Source organism: Tamandua tetradactyla, chromosome 13 (assembly GCF_023851605.1).
Source record: "Tamandua tetradactyla isolate mTamTet1 chromosome 13, mTamTet1.pri, whole genome shotgun sequence".
Taxonomy (NCBI): Eukaryota; Metazoa; Chordata; class Mammalia; order Pilosa; family Myrmecophagidae; genus Tamandua; species Tamandua tetradactyla.
Genome location: NC_135339.1, coordinates 39023057 through 39043381, shown reverse-complemented (window position 1 = coordinate 39043381; position 20325 = coordinate 39023057). Strand labels below are relative to the sequence as shown.

The window sequence follows — 20325 nt, the reverse complement described above, 5'->3', positions numbered from 1 at the left end:
TGTCTTCTGCTAGTTCAAGATCTACATTATAAGAGCATTTTACTATCTGTAGAGCATTTTTACCTATAGTGTCATCAAAAGCAAAACCATTATACTATGCAAAGAAGATTTTCACCAGTTCTGTACTTTTGAGAACTGCATTACTAGTTCTAATAACTAAATTACTGCACTAGGTGGGAGCCATATACTTGCCTTAATTTGCTGAATGGTATCCTAGTGGCTCAGAAGCGTTGATAGAATTTTTTAGAAATACCTGCCAGTGCACCAGGAGAGTTCCAACCCAAGATAGCTAGCACCTTAATGAATACTGAAAAATATCTACTGACCCAAATATGTGAAAAATAGTACTAAGGCTGAAAGAAAAAGTGAGAATAGTTTAATTTGGTTGGGAAACTAGTTTGAATAAAAAGGTATTGTTTAGTTGGCAATGTTTGTTTTGTTTTTTAAACAGAATTATACAGAAAAAAATAATTCTAAGTCAATGATACTTTCTAAGAATAGTGATACTGGTGGATTAGATGAGACTATTCAAATAGGTCACTTTTTATCCCACTTCATTCTGGCTTTTACCATTCTACTGAAACAGTAACCCCCAACTGGCAAATCCAGTAGACATTTTCAGCCTTATCCTTAATGGAATATCTGCTGTATTTGACACTCCATATATTCCCTCTTAAAATTATTACCTTGAGTTTGGTAGCACCTGGGTTTCTTAGTTCTTATACTTTTTATACCTTTATGTTCCCTTGAGCTGTATTTCCCTCCAAATTTCTTAAATATTGGTGATTCCTCTTGGTTTCATCTTAGTCAACTGCTGCTTGGCAGGTACTTGGGACATAGTAAATAGAGCTAACCCCTACTGTGACTCCCTAACCTATATCCACATCCAAGACATTCATGCTATTCAACCGTGCTGACTATAGCTGTCGGATATTGAGGCGGCATCTCAGACTCAACCTATGCAGAATGGAACTTATTGTTCCTGTCTAAATTTGCTTTGCATCTTGTATTATTTATTCCAAATTTTCCAAGTTAGAAACCTTAAAGTCATCTTTGACTTCCTTCTCTCCTCCATTGAATTAATCATGAAATACCTCCTAAATACTTCTCGGCTATATCCTACTGCCTCTTGTCCATTTCTTCATCATCTCTTTTCCTGTTAATTTATTTTGACTAGCCAGTGTGTTTCATGCAGTTCAAAATTAAAAATATTTTTAAAAGATTGTATAGTGAAAAGGTCTCCTTCCTATTTCTGTCCTCCAGCAACCCAAATGACCTCCCTGCGGACAAATGAGGTTGTCAGCTTTTTGTGTACTCTCCCAGAGTTACTCTATCACATTTTTTGTAAACATTTTTTTTTAATCTTTTTATTTTGAAACACTTTCAAACTTACAGGACAGTTACTAAAATAGCACAAATTCCATGTAGAGAACTTCAATACACCCCTACCCTCCAGATACCCAGATTCACCAATTTTAACATTTTGTGACATTTGCCCCTCCCTTCCTTCCTCCCTCCCTCCCTCCCTTTCTCTCCTTCTTTTTCTTTCTTTCGTTCTTTCTTCTTTCTCTATTCTTCTTTCATCTGTTTATCTTTTTCTATATTTATCCAGCCATTTTTTAACACTTGAATGTAGGTTGTATACATCATGCTCCGTGAACACTTAATGTTCTGCCAAGTACATTTCCTAAGAACAAGGATATTTCCTTTTATAACCATCTTAGTTATGGTAAATGAGTTCAAGAAACTTAGCATGGATATAATGTGTACAATATACATTCCAATTTTTTCATGAGTTCCAATAATGTCCTTTTGAGCCTTTTTTCCTCTCTTGCCAAATCCCATCCAGGATCACATATTAAATTTAATTGTCATTGTCTCTTTAGTTGCTTGCTCTTTTTTTTTTTTAATATGGGAATATATATACAACATAAACTTTCCCATCTCAACCATCCCACACATTCCCTTCAGGGGGATTAATTACATTCACAATATTGTGATACCCTCATCATCTTCCATTTCTAAAATGTTTCTATCTCTCCACACCCATTAAGCATTAATCCATCATTCTCCCTGCTTCCTACCCCTGGCAACCTGCACTCTAATTTCTGTTTCTATGAGCTTGTTTATTCTCTGACAGTTTCTTTGTAGTTACCACGAGGCTTAAATTTAGCATCTGAAATCTATAACAATCTCATTTGCTTTGATAACAGCTTAATTTCCAAAGTATACACAATGTTCCTGTATCCCTCTGCCCGCCCCCACCTTTTTGTAGTACTTGTCACAGTCTACAGGTTTATATGTTGAGAGTCTGACACCACTGATACATCATCACATTTTATGTACTTGCTATATAGAACCTGTATATAGTAAAAAGTGGAGTCACATGCCAAAAATACAATAGTACTGGCATTTATATTTGCCCATGTCACAATCCTCGACTGGAGATCTTTATTTCTTCATGCTACTTTGATCTGTTGTCTGTGATCCCTTCCTGTCACCACTTTCTTTAGTCTTAACTCCTAGTCTGGTCTTTGGGGCATTCTTCCTCTGGCAGGCCTTTGTCTTCTCAACTCTGTGAGACTGCAGGAAATTGCACTATGTTTTTCAGAAGCTTGGTTTTCTAGGTTCCTGCCCAGCATAGCTTAAGACTTTGGCACATATCTTGAGTTGAAAGGTAGTCACATGTTAAGGTCCCTTAAGCCTCCAGTTTTGTCACTTTAGCACTAAGCAACCACAAAACTCTATTTTTCTGTCCCCTAGCAGTGGCCCTCTGTCGGTACCAATCCCAACAGCTTCCAGCCTGTTCTCCAGGGGCAAAAAATGGCTACAGATACTCAGTTTACCTCTGAGAGTCTCATGGCTTCTGCAATCCTCTCATACTTTTACAACATGATTTTTATGTTTTATCTAGCTTTTCTAATACTTGGTGGAACCACCTATCTAGAAGCAGATTTCCCTAACTCCTCAATTTTTTATGAGACTTCTAAGAAAACCTTCTATCTTTTTCTTACCTCTTGGTCTTGTACCCTCAAATCATCCATTAAAGTGCTAAGGTATTGCATTTAAAACCCAAATCTGATCTTGTGGGTTCTCAGCTTTAAAAAGTTTAAATAGTTCTCCACAGCCTTTAACAGTGGTTTTGCAGAGGGACCTGGGAAAAAGAAGAGAAGGAGCTGCTAACGGATTAGGCTTTGAACTTAACACTTCTACTTCAAACACTGCAGCTCATTTTTATGATTTATGTATCAGGGTCCTATTGGTTCTCCAGTTCTTTTTCCCCCTGGTTGAATCATCAGCCAACAGAGTGAAATACTAAGTCCTTATGGCCCTCGTGTTTTGACCCTAGTTTACATCTCCAGTTATCTGCCACTTCCTGCCTTCAACAAAACTTGCAGTTCCCATTGGCTCCAACCTGTCCCTATTTCCATTAGAGTGGTGCTTCTCATTCTTAAACCTTAGTCAAACTGTCCAGTCTGCCTAAAATGCTCTCTGCCCATCATCCTTTAAATCTCTAATCCTATACCACATCTTCCTTCCTTCCCTTTTGAGGAAATAAGTAGCCCTCACATCCTACCAGAATGCTCTGTGTGCATCTTTATAATTGTCCTTGTTACTCTTATTATCAGTATCACTAACAGTATCACTAATGAGTACCTTGATGTTTCTCTTCCATTTTTAACTCTCTAGGACTTAACACAGTGTTTGGCACACAAATACTCAAATATTTATTGAGTCAATGAATTACCCAGGCCTTGGAAGATATATAAACTTTTAATTAAGTTCATGTAAGTGAGGAAGGCATTAAATAGGAGAAACCAAAGAAAGATACAATAAAATGAAAATAAGTAACGGTGACATTGATGTTCTGTATGCAATTGATGAGAGAAAAGATTAGTGTTGAAGGCAGATCCACTGTGAAACATTGATTTGGTAGTCTGTAAGAAGTCCATGTGAGTTTTTAAATGGTAAAGTGTTACTGTGAAAGCACTTATTTAGGGATGTTTACTTAGTAGGGTATGCAGTTTGAATTGGAATATGGGTTAGCCTGCCACACTAGAATCCTCAAAGTCATTCTTGGATTCTTTATGCTTAATTGGCCAATGAAATCCTGCTGAAATTACTAAGAAATGCCTTCGAAGTGAGCCGTGGTACTAACAGTATAAAAATGTCATCCCCTCTTTCCTAGATTATAGCAATAGCCTCCCAACTCATCTCCTTTACAGTCTCCCTACTCCCATCACTCTCTAGGCTACTACCAAAGGTATTTTTCTAAAATTATGTTTAATTACACCACAAAGCTGTCAAAAAAGTTCTTTGGCTATCTTTTGCTAATAAACTCCTTAGCATGTTATACATGGCCATTCACAACTTAACCCTTCCCAGCCTCTTAGGTTGTTTCCTACCCCTTCTTCCTACATATAAGGCCATTTGCTTTGTTAAGTGTACATGGCATCATGCATATCTGTGACTTGCACATAACTGTTTCCTTTTTCTGGAAAACACCTCCATCCTTCTCCATTTGAAATGACAGCTCAAATGTCACCTCTGTGAAGCCTTCCTTTACTTGCCCAGACAGATTCAAACAGATGGATCGTGACTTAGTCATCTTTGTATTTTTAGCACTTGTTGCTGAGTCTAACATAGTACCAGCCTCTACTAGTTGCTAAATTTAAGAAAAATGTATAACAAAAGATGAATATTACTATTGTATTTTGGAAAAACATATAGATCTATACAAAGTAAAAAGTGAATATCACAGGCATAGACATAACCTCCTACAAGACGTAGACATAATCTCTATCAAACCCTGTTTTGTCTGTATTATTCTGCATGTTTTTTATATATACACATCCATGCTATGCATTCGTGCAATTTTTTTTTTAATGCAAGCCTGCTATTTTGAATGACTGAATGAAAGAGTGAATAAAGGAACTGAAGATGTTATTTTAACAATCTGCTCATCAGTCTTGGAAGTCAGAAAGAGGGTAGCATTTCTGAGGATAGAAAAGAAACAACGGAATTTGAATGAGTGCTTAAAGAACCCTGCAACTTCATGGCTGATTTGCCTATATTGTGCTTACATGGAGTCAAATATAATTTCAAAGTTGCAAACTTTGGGGATTCAGAGATAGGAACTTTTCTGTAAGGAAGATGCTACAAAGAAAATAATCCATCTGACATATACCTCTCTGAATAACCGTTTTCATACCTGTACAATAGAAATAATGCCCACCTTGTAGGATTTATGAGAGGACTAGAGATAATATATGTCAAATGCCTGGCATTATAATTATTATCATTCTGTTTATCAAGTGCTTTAAAACAATGTGAGGACAAACACTTAGGTTATCCTATTCTATTGATAGCTTTATGCCAAAAATATAATCATTCTGTTTCTTCCTTTCTTTAAATTAGCTTTCAAGAATATCCAGGAATATGAATTAGAGTTTATATAAATTTGCATTAAATTATAGCTGTCCTTTTTGCTTGTCCTACCATCTGCTAACTCATAGAATAAGCTTTAAAATAGAAAAGCTATATTTTTATTTATTTATTTTTTTGCACGGGCAGGCACCAGGAATCGAACCCAGGTCTCCAGCATGGCAGGCGAAACTCTGCCTGCCGAGCCACTGCAGCCCATCTAAAATAGAAAAGCTATATTTATTTTATGTAATGCTACTACAGCAATGGCTAAAAATAATTTTCATATGCTTTTAATAATAAGGACTACATGCCGACTTTGTTCTAATTGGGAAATCATTTATAAACTAACATAGATAGCTGGGAACTATTAACATGTAATAAAATGGTTCTTTCTAATTTCTCTCTTTGATTCTTTCTTTTTTTGAATAGCCCTTCCTCCTTTCCTTTCATATAGTGACTTTAAAGGCAAACCCCAGTGAAGTGATAATAGATCCCAAGTGAATAAAGGAAAAAATTAGACATGCACTTTTCTACATGTATAATTTATTAAAATTTTGATTTATAGGAAAGATAATCTAGGAAATCTTTATTCAAATTGTAAAAATTTTTCTCATACTGCTGCAGTGAATTTTTTCACTTTTGTGGTTTTTGCATATTTATCCCATTTCCCCAACTACCGTGTAAATTTTGGGGACAGGAACAATGCCTTTTCCTTCTTGTGCCCCTTCCAGTGCCTTTCATGGTTTTATATAATTGCCGATCAGTAAATTTCCTTTAAATGTGATGTTTATAATATGATTTTATTTCCAGAAATATACCATACTATGATTCAGAATCACATCTATTCCTTTTGCTAAACCTTCTAGGTGATTGCCCCTGCTGTGGAGCTGAATTATTTATCTATTTTATAGTTATAAAAGCAAAATTGCTTTCTCTAAAGAGCATTTTTTCCCAATTAGAGTGATATTTATGCATCTAACTCCATTATTCGGACTTTTGGCTGCTGCTGCTATTCATCACAATACCTTCAGTATTACCAGTGTCCAAGTATCAATGAACCAAGGTCATTACTTTTACATATATATCTAAAAGTTTTGCTTGCTTCTTATTTCCACACATAACTTACCCTTTTATTGGCAAATGACACTTTTAAGAGGTAGTTGTTGGTTTGGGGGGCCAAATTTGTACATAAATAATTTGTGCAAATGCTAATTATATTATGCTTTTATATCTATCTGTAGCTATCTTACTATATCATCTATTTATCATGCTATCTGTACTGTACTAGGTTTTATAATGGATAAAAAGAAATATAGGATCTGGCCTGTACTCAAGTAGCTTATCATCTGTTGAGGAGAAAATAGATATACATAAATATATAGTTAAAAAGTAAAGTGATATGTGATAAGTCCCAATTAAGTGATGATACAGGCTCACACATGACAAAATATCCAAAGAAGATATTCTGAACTGGTATGATGCAGTGTGGTGACTGAGTCTGAGGGATGATCTAATATCATGGGAAAAGCATAGGACAATGAACTTGATGACCAGGCTTTTACATCCACAATTTACTGTTGTAGTTTCCTAGGCTGCTTCAAGCAAATATTCGATGGGTTGGCTTAAACAATGCGAATTTATTAGCTGAAAGTTTGGAGGTCATGAAAATGTCCAGATCAAAGCATCTCAAGGTAATGCTTTCTCCCTAAAGACTGGCTATGATTCTTGGTCTTGTCACATGACAAGGTATATCCATGTGTCAGCTGGTCTCTCCCTTCTCTTCTGGGTTCTGTTGATTTCAGCTTCTTGCTTCCTTGGCTTTCTCTCTCCTCTCTCTGTTTTTATTTTGTTTATAAAGGACTCCAGTAATAGCCTCGTGACCCATCCTAAGTGAGGTAGGTCACAACTTAACTGAAGTAGTCTCATGAAAAGATCCTTCTTACAATGAGTTTACATCCACAGGAATGGATAAAAGAGCATTTTTTCTGGGGTACATACAGCTTCAAACCACCACACCAACTATTGCAATCTATGTCTTAGGCTTTCTGAGCTTCATTTTCTCATTTGTAAATTGGGAATCAATATGTCAATCATATAATAAAAAAAAGATTATATAAAACTGTTTTGAAAACATTAAAGTGTGATTCAAACCTACAGATGTGTTTTACTTTTCCATCAACTAGCAGTGTTTCTGTGCAAAAAAATGACTAAAGAAATGTTAGAAGTTCAGTAGGAACAGAGGAGCAGTATTGATTATTTAATATGAATACATACATATTATTTAACAGGGAGAAGTGACAAAGAAATAATGATAGAGCTGTGTTGCAAATCTTTTTGTTTGGGATAATCTACACTACAGTAGTAATTATTAAGATGTTAATAATATTTGTTATTAATAATATGAGGATATGAATGTCAACATTTTAAGGTGTTGAAAATGTGATGGTGTACAATAAAAAATACAATCAATGTAAACTAGGGTCTATAGTTAACAGTAACGTTGTAATATGCTTCCACTGAATGTAACAAAGGCAATACATCAAAACTAAATGCCCATAAATGAGGGATATGGGGGAGGGGTATGGGAATCTTTATGGAAGAAAAGGAAATCTCCCTATATAGATTGTGGTGGTGAAGGCATGGCTATGTGATTATACCTGGAACCACTGATTTTTTTTTTACTTAGGTTGGAATGTAAGATGTGTGACTGTGCCAATATGAAGCTACTATGCGCCCCAGAAATTCCATGTTTTTATCCTGATCCAGTCTTGTGGGGGAAGCCATTTCTTTTAATCCTGATTCAATACTTTAGGGTGGAAACTTCTGATTAGATTATTTCTACGGAGATATGACATGCCCAATTATGTGTGTGACCTTTTGATTAGATGGAGATGCGACTCCACCCATTCAAAGCAGGTCTTGATTCATTTACTGAAGTCCTTTAAAAGGGAAAACATTCTGAAGAAACCTTAGAACAGACACTGATACTTGGAGAACAGTTGCTTCAGAGCCAACATGAGACCCAGGGCTCAGCAGATGTTGCCATGTGAATTCCCATGAGATACTAAGCAGGCCAGAACCCAGAGTTGTGTCCTAGAGAAGCTAAGTGAAGGCCCACAGATGCCAAGTGAGGAATCCCCAAAAGAAACAAAGGCTGAAAGCAATGGAGCCCAGGAGCAAGGGACCAGCAGATGCCAGCCACATGCCTTCCCATCTGACAGAGGTGTTCTGGATGGCATCACTTTTTTTCGAGTGAAGGCAACCTCTTGGTGCCTTAGTTTGGACATTTTCTCAGCCTCAGAACTGTAAACTCGTAACTTATTAAATTCCCTTTTTAAAAGCCATTCCATTTCTGGTATATTGCATTCTGACAACTTAATAAACTAATACAGTGAATAAACCTGTTTAAAAATCAGAAAGATACAAATGCTGGAGAAAAGGTGGAGAGAGAGATGTACCTATCACTACTGATAGAGAGGTAGAGTGATACAGCCCCTCTGGAGGGCAGTGTGGTGACTTCACAGAAGGCAAGGGGTGGGGTTGTCATATAATCCTTTAACCCTGTTGCTAGGTGTCTAGTTGGAAGAACTGGGAGTGGGGATTCAAGTGGACATTTTCACACTGGTGTTTACGGCAGCAGTGTTCAAGATTTGCAATGGATGGAGGTGGCCTAAGAGTATATCAACTGAGGAATGGAAAGGGAAAATGTGGTGTATACATACAGTAGACTACTGAGTGGCTGCAAGAAGGAATGGAGTTTGAGGCCTGCAACTAGGTGAATGAACCTTGAGGACAATATGTTAAATGAAATGTCAGAAACAAAAATACCAATATCATGCCTCACTCATATGGACTAACTATAATATACAAATTTAAAGAATTTAATCTAGAGCATAGGTTATCAAGTTAAGGCCTATTGTAAAGGTTCCTAGAGTATAAATGCTATAGCAGTCATATTTATTCCAGAGTTGTAATATATTTCTAAATTCTGAGATGCTGAGCTATTTGTGTATTACCTGGTTTGTTCCCTGGAACTTCAGGTGTTTGTGTTGCACCTGAGAGTCAGAGGTAAAGCTCTGAAACTATGAAACAGCATCACCCCATATGGCAACTGTTAAAAAGCTGAAAAAGTGACCAGACTTCAACTAGAGATAGGAATGAAGCTGATCTGGTAGGACTAAAGTAAATCAGAATATAGAGTAAAGGATGATATTATTTTTCAATTTCTATATAGACCAATGGGAGAAATTGTCCAAAATTTAAATTTTCTGTAGCACACTATATAACTTAGCCTGTCTGGCCAGTTTATTTAAATAACCTAATTACATGGAGCCTAGAATAGGGAATGAGCTCTTGTTATTCTCTATAGCTTAATGTAACACCCTAAAAGATACCAGAGTGTTTTGGGCAGAAAATAAAGTATGTGCAAAAATAAAGTCACTAGAGGGACTGGAGAAAAAATATGGAACTATTAAACTTTCCTATCTGGAAAATTCCTGATATTCTTTCAAGCATTAAGGACTCCCAATTTAATTAGCTAAGCCCTCGATCTTGAGGCTTACGCTTATGAAACTCTTTTCTGTAATGGCAAAGCTAAACCTACCTATAACTAAGAGTCACTCCCAGAGAACCTCATTTGTTGCTTTGATGTGGCCTCTCTCTCTCTCAAAGCAAAACCACAAATAAACTCATTACATATCCCCCACCCCCACTAATGTGGGACATGGCTTCCAGGGATGGAATTCTCCCTGGCAACATGGGCCATGACCTCTAAGTATGTGCCTGATCCTGGCATTTTGAAATTGACAATACCTTCTTGATCAAAAGGGGGAAGAGATATGAAACAAAATAAAGTTGCAGTGGCTAAGAGATTTCATATATAGAGTCAAGAGGTCATTCCAGAGGTAACTCTTATGCAAGGTTCAGCCAGGATATTGCAAATCACCACAGTATACTGAGCTCCAACCAACAGTATTCCTGAAGACCCTAAAGAGTACCCAGGGCTCTATCTAGACTGTATAAAAGTTATACTTATTTAATTTATTTTTTTCAGAAATGTAAAACCTCCAGTTATTCCTATGTTAGATAAGCCCTGAAATCCAGAGATACCAGTCTCTGAGAACATCAACCTGTTGCATTCCCCCACCCCATAATGTTGATACCCCTTTTCAGCATGAAGAAGTTAGAAGGGTTATTACCCAAATATCCCTGAAGATTGAATAATCAAATGAGATGGAGGTGTTATAACTGAGAAGTTAGGATTTAACAAATGATTATGACTACTGAATCATCATATAGATATTTCTTTTGAATTCCTAGTGTATTAGAATAGTCAGATGGAAATACCTGAAATTGCTGAACTGTAATTCATACTGTACATTGAAATTTGCTCTATAACTACTTGTTAAACTTTACTTTAAAATTTATCACTTTTCTGCATATGTTATATTTCACAACAAAAAAATTTTGGAAAAAAAAAAGCGATTTTAAAAGTCCCTTGAAGGACTGGAGAAAAAATATAGAACTATTAAACTTTCCTTCCTGGGAAATCCCTGATACTCTCTCAAACATTAGGGACTCCCAAGTTAATAACCCAAGCCCTTGATCTTGAAGCTTGCTTTTATGAAATTTATTTCTGTAATGAAGAAGTTAAGCCCACCTATAATTATGTCTAAGGGTTACTTCCAGAGAACCTCTTTTGTTGCTCAGATGTGGCCTCTCTCTCCCTAAGCCCAACTCTACAAAGAAAATCATCATCCTCCCCTCTAAATGGGACATGATGCCCAGGGGTCTAAGTCTTCCTGGCATCACGGGGACATGACTCTCAGGGATGAGCCTAGCTCTGGCACCATGGGATGGACAATGCCTTCTTGACCAAAAGGGGGAAAAGGAATGTAACAAAATAAACTACCAGTGGCTAAGAGATTTCAAATAGAGGTAAGAGGCTATTCTTGAGATTACTCTTAGCAAGCTTCAGCTAGATATTGCTAATTGCCATCGTATGCCAAGCCCCAACCAACAGTACTCCTATAACACTAAAGAATATCCAGGGCTCTATATAAGACTCTATAAATATTTCCCTCATTAAGCTTATTTTTCAGAAATGTAAAACCTCCAGATGGTTCCTAAGCCACATAAGCCCTGAAACACAGAGTTACCAGTTTTTCCAAGAACATCAACCAATTGCACCACCCTATCTCATAATGTTGATACCCCTTTTCAATATGAAGAAGTTAGAATAGTCATTGCCCAAATATCCCTAAAGATTGGGAGAGGGATCAAAGAAAAAGTAAGAGTTGCAACAGAGAAGATATGATTTAACAAAAGTATAACTACTGAATTATATTGATATTTCTTTTTAGTCTTCAGTGTTTTAGAGCAGCCAGAAGAAAATACCTGAAACTGTGGAACTGCAATTCACACTATACTTTGAAATTTGTTCTATAGCTACTTGTTAAAATGTACTTTGAAATTTATAGCTTTGTGCGTATATATAGAGTATATATAGTGTATGTGTGTGTGTATATATATATATATATAGCTTTGTGTGTGTATATAAATATCTATATATAGGTCCAGTAGACCTATCATCAGTTGGTTATATGGATATGGAACTGAAAGGAGAGGTCTGGAATCAATATTAACATGACTCATGAGGACTTAACTGAGAGTTAAATTCATGGGAGTAGATGTGCTTTTAAAATGAAGTGAATGGAAAGGCTGTAGTAAATCTTCATGTTTTATAAAGTAAATATAAGTGAAACCATATGTCTTTTTGATCAAAAATTATTTGAGCAAGTAGACAGAATTATGTGTTCCTTGTAAATTCTGCATTTAGAGTGAAATTATTTCAGGTTAAATTAGTTTTAAGGAAAATTGGTGCCTGATGAAAACAAACATTTTATAGATCAGAATTATAAGAGCTTTATAGCAAGATTTAGCAAAGAGAAACTTTAAAACATTTTTTTAACCCAAAAGAAGTTTACAAGTATCAAACAAATTCATGAAAAACAGAGGGAAGCAAATTATTTTAGAAATTAGTTAAAATGTAATGATAAAGAATTCTATCCCACACGTAATTCTTGGCACTCTATTATAGTTGTTTACTTCTTTGCCTTTGCTACTAGACTTTATTCTCAGAAAGACAGATTATGGGACAGAGCAAGCTCTGTCCTTTCTCTGTTTGGGGACTTGTACCTAGTATGTACTCAGAAAACAAAAACAAAAACAAAAACTGTTTCTTCCATTATAGGATGGGGAGTTTGAACAGATAACTTGGACGGTCTCATTCAACTCTGAAATTCTATACAGAGGGAAGTTGTGATAGATGCTTACCATTTAAAAGAAAAATTGGACTTTTCTTAACAGAGAAGTCTTTTGTGGCTCCAAGTACCTGTGTTTCAAACTACAGAAAGGCAACATACTCTCAGTTCACTATTTCATTGGTAAGAATTTTCTAATAATTACAGCTATCCAGTAGAAGTAAAGGCTGTGTAAGGAGGTGGTTATCTTTGAAATAACTGGAATTTAAAAACTGGAAGGGGCCTTAGATATGCTTAGTTTGTCTTCCCAGTCTTTTTCCATGCCATAGCCCATGTAGAAAATGCTATTTTCACAGCACAACAGGGTAAACTGGAGGGGATTTGGGCTTGATGAAAAAGCATATAGGCTTTCATGTGGGAGACTTGGGTTAGACTCCTGGATCATGCACCCCCCCCCCAAAAAAAAATTATATAGACTGTCATTATGTTATTTAACACTAAGAAAAAAATACATAAAATACTAAGGAAGTTGTTCGATAATTAGTCTGAAACTTCCCAATCAATTTCAAATAAACTAAATGCACATCAAACAGTATCTCAAGGCATTCTTGTCACATGTTCTCAGGGCTTTGGTTGGGAAAACTCAAGTTCTGTTAGCATTCTCCAGAGAAGCAGAACCAACAGGATATATGTGTATAGATACAGACTACAAGATATAAATATATATAAAGAAATGTACTTGTAAGGAATTGGCCCATGTGATTGTGGGGCTGGCAAGTCCAGATTCCTTATGACAAGTTGGAAGTTGGAAATCCCTGGAAAGATGATGAAGTCGTTAGTCTGAATATGTAGGGAAAGCCAGGGAGGAGGGGAGGTTGCAGTATCAAGGCAGAATTCCTACATATTCTTGAAACCCTCAGTTCTGGCTTTTAAGACCTCCAACTGATTGTATGAGACCCACCTCCATTTCTGAGGCTAACTCTTTTAATCAACTAATGAGAGATGCTAATCTCATCTACAGAATACCTCCCCAGTTAACAACTAGGCCAATGTCTGACCGAATTGGACAACCACAACTAAGCCAAGTTGATGCAGACTTAACCATCACATGGTGCAACACCCTCAGTTGCAGAGGATGCCACTCCATCCCTGGGTCAAGACTTTAGTGTAAGTGCTAGGACTATGCAGTCTCCCCCGACTCTACTCCCCGCCCCCCTCCACCCCACTCCACCTCCCTCCCTCACCTCCCCCCCCCACCCCTGTCACTTTCTACAAAACGGAGCTCCAAGGATATTAAGGAATGATGAGAAAGAAAGAAAGGATGAAAGCTAGAAAGAAAGAAAGACAGAGACGGGCCCAGGGGGCCTGAAGCTTAAGTTTACATCAGACAATTTTATTCTTAACCAGATCCTGGTTATATACTGCAGAATGACAATAGGCGTGCATGCATTTCCCAAGGGAACAAAGTTTTTATCTTTCGGTGTTCTTCCTTCATACTTAAAATAACCATTTGGGGTAAACAAGCATTCTCTTCCTCCTAGACTGTCTTACATAAATCAGATAACAAAGCAGCTTACTGTCTCCACCACCCTAATGCCATCTACTCCCAAGTAGTTCCACAGGTCTTATGTTAATCCTATCTCCTAACCCCCCCCCACCCCCCCATAATTAAGCAGGGCTGGATGTCACAGGATACTGTGTTAGGGATATTTGTAGTGGATGGGACGATAACCTAAACCGGTAATGCTTTAAACGTTGTCCCAGGACCACCCGCCTTAGCACTTATTAAACAAGCAGATTTATGGGCCCCAAATAGACATACTGAATCAAGCTCTGGGTACAGCTCCCAACTCTCCATTTTCTGGTTTGAGAACTCCGCCTTTAAGTACTCCCCGCAGAATCTTTGAACTCTGAGCTCCAGCCCTCGCTAGATGTGAGGAGCTCTGGCCGGTGTGCAGCGGCCGCTACCTCGACCTGCGAGCAGCGCGGGATGCTCAGCTTTTCCGTATCCCTGGTGTAATACTCTGTTACGCGCTGGCCATTAGGGCCGTCAAGTCGCCACCAGCCAGTGCCCGGTTGGCGTGAGGCCGCCGCCGAAATCCCTCCAGCAGTCACCTGGCCCCGCTGAGGAAGGCACTGGGGCGGGGCCCGAAGGCCAAGGAGGCTCAGCGCCCCCTAGAGACCAGGGGCCCTTCGGGGTCGAGCCGCCCTGCCGTTTACTTTCATCACCCGAAGCTTCTCCTGCTCCTCCTCCTTCTTAGCAGTCCCGCCCACCAGGGGACGTACTACAGCGCCTGCGCCAAGTCCCAGTCGCTGCCCGACCCCATCCGGTTGACTAAACGGATGTTAACTGCTTCCCAGAGTACCTTGCGAGTGGCGGGCATGATAACAATTTCTCGAGTGTTGCAAGGAGGCTCAGGTTGTCATTGTTGGAGTTTTATCGAGCCAGGAGACTTTACGACATTGGAGCCCTGTCACTGTGTTGTCTGCAGGTGCGATGGCGCTTCTCCGGGGCTTTTGGGGCTTGTTGAGTTCTCTGGGAAAGTCGGGAGCGGAGCTCTGCTCGGGTTGTGGAAATCGATTGCGCTCTTCTCTCAGGTAAGACTGCTTAACCGGGGCCTCAGGTAGCGACGGGGCCCAGATCAGTTGTGGGCTGGCATGTGGACGCTTTCTTCCATTTCTTGCACCTCCTAGGAGGTCAGGGCCAGGGTGGTCTTGCCAAAGAAACAGTGGTTTGAGACAAGACCTTATTCGAGTAGTGCTTTGCTTCCTGCCGCCTCCCATCCTCTCCCCCCCGGTCCGACCCACGGTGCAAGCCCACTCAGTATACTTCAGTGGAGGCTCCCGCCAAACTTTTGTATTGAGGAGGCGGGTCGCAGTAACTGGAGTATAGACATTTTCCTCCAATCCCTGCCCTTCCTTGGAGATAAGGACTTTGGGATTTCAGTGTGTGAGCTCTTCCCCTGGTTAGGACAAGATTTTAAATAAGTCACTAGCTTTCTTGTTGATGATGTTAAAAATATTGCATCTTAAGGACATTTGTAATTTGTGTTTTTGTGTATATATATATATATATATTATATATGTAATATATAAGTATTGGCAGTTAAACATCTGTAATTTGGTTTTGTTTTTTATGTATATATAGTTTTGCGTGTACACCGAGATGGTTTTCATCCACCGTGGGTGGTTATCCAAAGAAGCCTTTGACTTCATATGTTCGCTTTTCTAAAGAACAGCTACCCATGGTTAAAGCTCAGAACCCCGGTAAGTAGTTTGGGGTTGGATGTACAAATAAAAAGGACACAAAGCAATTCAACCGCAAACCCGATTTATACTAACCAAGCATCCCCTGACTGCAGCAACGTAAATATTTCAATTAATCGTTCTTTGTTTAATAGTCTGTAAAATAGGAAGCATAACACATGTTATGCCAAAGAGAAACACTTGAAATATATCTAAATGAGATATATAAACGTCTATATTTAATATAATATGCACTATATATAAATATGTAGGTTTTATTTATATAAATATGTAAATCAGAACTAATGAAAGGTATCTTTAAAATAGCAGCATATAGAATAGAAAGCATCCCCGGAAGGGCATGAACAATCTTAAGTTTTGGGCCTTATAGCCACTAGTCTAGAGGCAGTGACCCAGTGACTTTTTAATCTCTTGCTCCCCATCTCATGCCTCAGAATTGTTAACGAAGTTGCAATAAAGTAATTTCTGTGAAAATATCTTATAAACGGAAAAGCTCTATGCAAGTTACTGTTAATTTCAAGAGTGCTTTGTGTATGTGTGTATGTATGTATGTGTGTTTTTTTTTTTTAAAAACAAAAAAAGGATTCTTGTGTTCCTGAAAGATTTCCAGTTAGGATGTTTGTTGAATCCCTAGAAAGACTGTGGAGCCTTCATTTTAGTATCAGCTAAACTTTGTTCATGATTTCTAAAACCCTTTCACATGTAGTACATCACAGGGCATTTGTGAAAATCAAACAAACCATAATTAATAAAAATGCGCATAAATAAGGTATTAGTTTAAGGAAATGGTAATAATGGATTGATTTTAGAGTAGTTTATGTTTCTAAGTGGTATTTCTATAATTGAAAGACAAGGTGGTGTATAGACTGCATTTTACTATTCAGTCAGGTTTTATGAATTTGAAAATTCCAGAAAGACTTGAAAGAAATGTATTACCAACTACTTAAGTCGTAGTCAATTTCTTTTTTTTTACATGGGCAGTACCGGAATCGAACCCGGGTCCTCTGGCATGGAAGGTGAGGACTCTGCCTGCTGAGCCATCATGGCCTGCCCAGTAGTCAATTTCTGAGGACTGTTTTAGATAGTATGTGATATAGTCCTTTTTTAAAAATTTAATTTTATTTATTAATTAAAAATTAAGAACAAACAAAAAACATTAACATATAATTCTGTTCTACATATATATTCAGTAATTCTCAATATCACATAGTTGTATATTCATCATTTCTTAGAACATTTGCATCAATTCAGAAAAAGAAATAAAAAGACAACAGAAAAAAAAATAAAACAATAGCAAAAAAAAGATTATATATACCATACCCCTTACCCCTCACTTTCATTTATCGCTAGCATTTCAAACTAAATTTATTTTAACACTTGTTCCCCCTATTATTATTATTTTTTTTTTTTTTTTTTTTTTAAAGGAAAGACAGAGAGAAGGAAGGAAGGATAGAAGAAAGGAAGGAAGGAAGAAAGGGAAACATTTTTAAACATTTTCTTGTTTTATTGTATTCTGTTTCTCCGTTTTTGTTACATGGGCTGGGGCCGGGAATCGAACCGAGGTCCTCCGGCATAGCAGGCAAGCACTTTGCCCGCTGAGCCACCGCGGCCCGCCCCCCCCCTATTATTTTTATTCCATATATTCTACTCCTTTCTTGACAAGGTAGATGAAAGGAGCATCAGAGACAAAGTTTTCACAATCACACAGTCACATTGTGACAGCTATATCATTATTCAATCATCCTCAAGAAACATGGCTACTGGAACATAGCTCTACATTTTCAGGCAGTTCCCTCCAGCCTCTCCATTACATCTTGAATAACAAGATGATATCTACTTAATGCATAAGAATAACCTCCAGGACAACCTCTGGTCTCTGTTTGGAATCTCTCAGCCATTGACACTTTGTCTCATTTCACTCCTCCCCCTTTTGGTAGAGAAGGTTGTCTCAATCCTTTGATACTAAGTCTCAGCTCATTCTAGGTTTTTTCTCAATCCCTTGATGCTGAGTCTCAGCTTATTCTAGATTTCTGTCCCACGTTGCCAGGAAGGTCCACACCCTTGGGAGTCATGTTCCATGTAGACAGGGGGAGGGTGGTGAGATTGCTTGTTGGCTGGAGAGAGAGGCCACATCTGAACAACAAAAGAGGCTCTCTTGGGGGTGACTCTTAGGCTAAATTTTAAGTAGGCTTGATCTATCCTTTGTGGGGTTAAGTTTCATGTGAACAAACCCCAGACTGATACTTCATTTTAGTATCAGCTAAACTTTGTTCATGATTTCTAAAGCCCTTTCACATGTAGTACATCACAGGGCATTTGTGAAAATCAAACAAGCCATAATAAAAACACTCATAAATAAGGTACTAGTTTAAGGAAATAATATAGCTTTGGTTGTCCACACTGCTTGTGAGAATATCAAGAATTCAGCTCCGGGGGGTTGAGTTTTCCCCCGTTCTCACCATTCTTTGCAAATACTTTTCCACTAACTGATCAAATCACTCTGGGATTCATCAGGGCATCACTCTGGACAAACCAACAAAATCTGATGTCCTACCCAAGGTTCCATGTACTGATGGTGTTCAACCAACTATCTACATAAGTTATATTAGGACATGCACTAGTCAAAATATAAATTTTGTACCAAATAAACATTTTTTGCTTTAGTCTCACACATAAGTTGAAATTTTAAAATATTAATTACCATCAATTTTCAGCACCCTGCAGTAATAATATTCCTTTGTTCTTCCTCATGCAAAAACATTTTTTAAATTTGTACATTTAGTCACTATCATTATACACTCCAGGCATTCTTAGATTATACCATCTCAATCTTTATCATCTATTTTTCTTTGTGATTTCATTTATACCTCCAGCCTTCCTCCCTCTATCATTCTCACATGCAGCTTCATTCACTGTTTTAACATAATTGTATTACAGTTAGGTAGTATTGTGCTGTCCATTTCTGAGTTTTTACATTCAGTCCTGTTACATAGTCTGTATCCCTTTACCTACAATTACACAGTATCTTACCCTATGTGTATCTCCTGATGGTCTCTGTTACCAACGAAATATTCCAAGTTTATTCATTAGTGTCAGTTCATATCAGTGAGACCATACAGTATTTGTCCTTTTGTTTTTTGGCTAGTCTCACTCAGCATAATGTTCTCAAGGTCCATCCATGTTGTTATATACTTCATAAGTTTATTTTATCTTAAAGCTGCATAATATTCCATCATATGTATATACCACAGTTTAGCCGCTCGTCTGTTGATGGACATTTTGGCTGTTTCCATCTCTTTGCAATGGTAAATAATGCTGCTATAAACATAGGTGTGCTAATGTCTGTTTGTGTCTTTGCCCTTATGTCCTCTGAGTAGATACCTAGCAATGGCATTGCTGGGTCATGGCAATTCTATATTCAGCTTTTTGAGGAACTGCCAAACTGCCTTCCACAGAGGTCACACCATTTGACATTCCTACCAACAATGAATAAGTGTGCCTCTTTCTCCACATCTTCTCCAGCACTTGTCATTTTCTGTTTTGTTGATAATGGCCATAATGGTGGGTGTGAGATAATATCTCATTGTGGTTTTGATTTGCATTTCTCTAATGGCCAGGGATGTTGAGCATCTCTTCATGTGCTTTTTGGCCATTTGTATTTCCTCTTCTGAGAAGTGTCTGTTCAAGTCTTTTTCCCATTTTGTAATTGGATTGGTTGTCTTTCTGTTGTTGAGTTGAACATCTCTTTATAAATTCTGGATACTAGACATTTATCTGATATGTCATTTCCAAATATTGTCTCCCATCATGTAGGCTGTCTTTTTACTTTCTTGATGAAGTTCTTTGATGCACAAAAGTGTTTAATTTTGAGGAGTTCCCATTTCTTTCTTTCTTTCTTCAGTGCTCTTGCTTTGGGTGTAAGGTCTATAAAACCGCCTCCAATTTTAAGATTCATAAGATATCTCCCGACATTTTCCTCTAACTTTTTTATGGTCTTAGACCTAATGTTTAGATCTTTGATCCATTTTGAGTTAACTTTTGTATAGGGTGTGAGATACGGGTCCTCTTTCATTCTTTTGCATATGGATATCCAGTTCTCTAGGCACCATTTATTGAAGAGACTGTTCTGTCCCAGGTGAGTTGGCTTGACTGCCTTATCAAAGATCAAATGTCCATAGATGAGAGGGTCTATATCTGAACACTCTATTCGATTCCATTGGTCAATATATCTATCTTTATGCCAGTACCATGCTGTTTTGACCACTTTGGCTTCATAATATGCCTTAAAGTCAGGCAGCGTGAGACCTCCAGCATCGTTTTTTTTCCTCAAGATACTTTTAGCAATTCAGGGCACCCTGCCCTTCCAGAT

At 37.8% G+C, this 20325-nt stretch overlaps 1 protein-coding gene and 1 long non-coding RNA gene across 7 annotated transcripts in view; one reads left to right on the top strand and one right to left on the bottom strand.

Moving 5' to 3' along the window:
* Positions 1-1543: 1543 nt before the first annotated feature.
* Positions 1544-15034, bottom strand: LOC143653893 (uncharacterized). Of its 2 annotated transcripts, none has more exons than XR_013161598.1 (3): positions 14512-15034; positions 3015-3154; positions 1544-1687 (listed from the first exon to the last, which is right to left on the bottom strand). It is a non-coding gene; the product is annotated as an uncharacterized LOC143653893 (long non-coding RNA). The 2 variants fall into 2 exon arrangements; XR_013161597.1 differs by lacking the exon at positions 1544-1687 and adding an exon at positions 2256-2664.
* Positions 9010-20325, top strand: part of TFAM (transcription factor A, mitochondrial) — a 33294-nt gene continuing 21978 nt past the window's right edge. The window contains exons 1-5 of one of the 5 annotated variants that reach the window (XM_077125277.1): positions 9010-9202; positions 12680-12872; positions 13711-13856; positions 15182-15287; positions 15838-15956. In XM_077125277.1, the coding sequence (XP_076981392.1) occupies positions 15187-15287; positions 15838-15956 (220 nt within the window). In that variant the 5' untranslated portion in view covers positions 9010-9202; positions 12680-12872; positions 13711-13856; positions 15182-15186. Of the gene's footprint in view, positions 9203-12679; positions 12873-13710; positions 13857-14734; positions 15288-15837; positions 15957-20325 lie in introns of those variants that run through there. The other 4 variants (XM_077125279.1, XM_077125278.1, XM_077125280.1 and 1 more) reach the window with 4 other exon arrangements.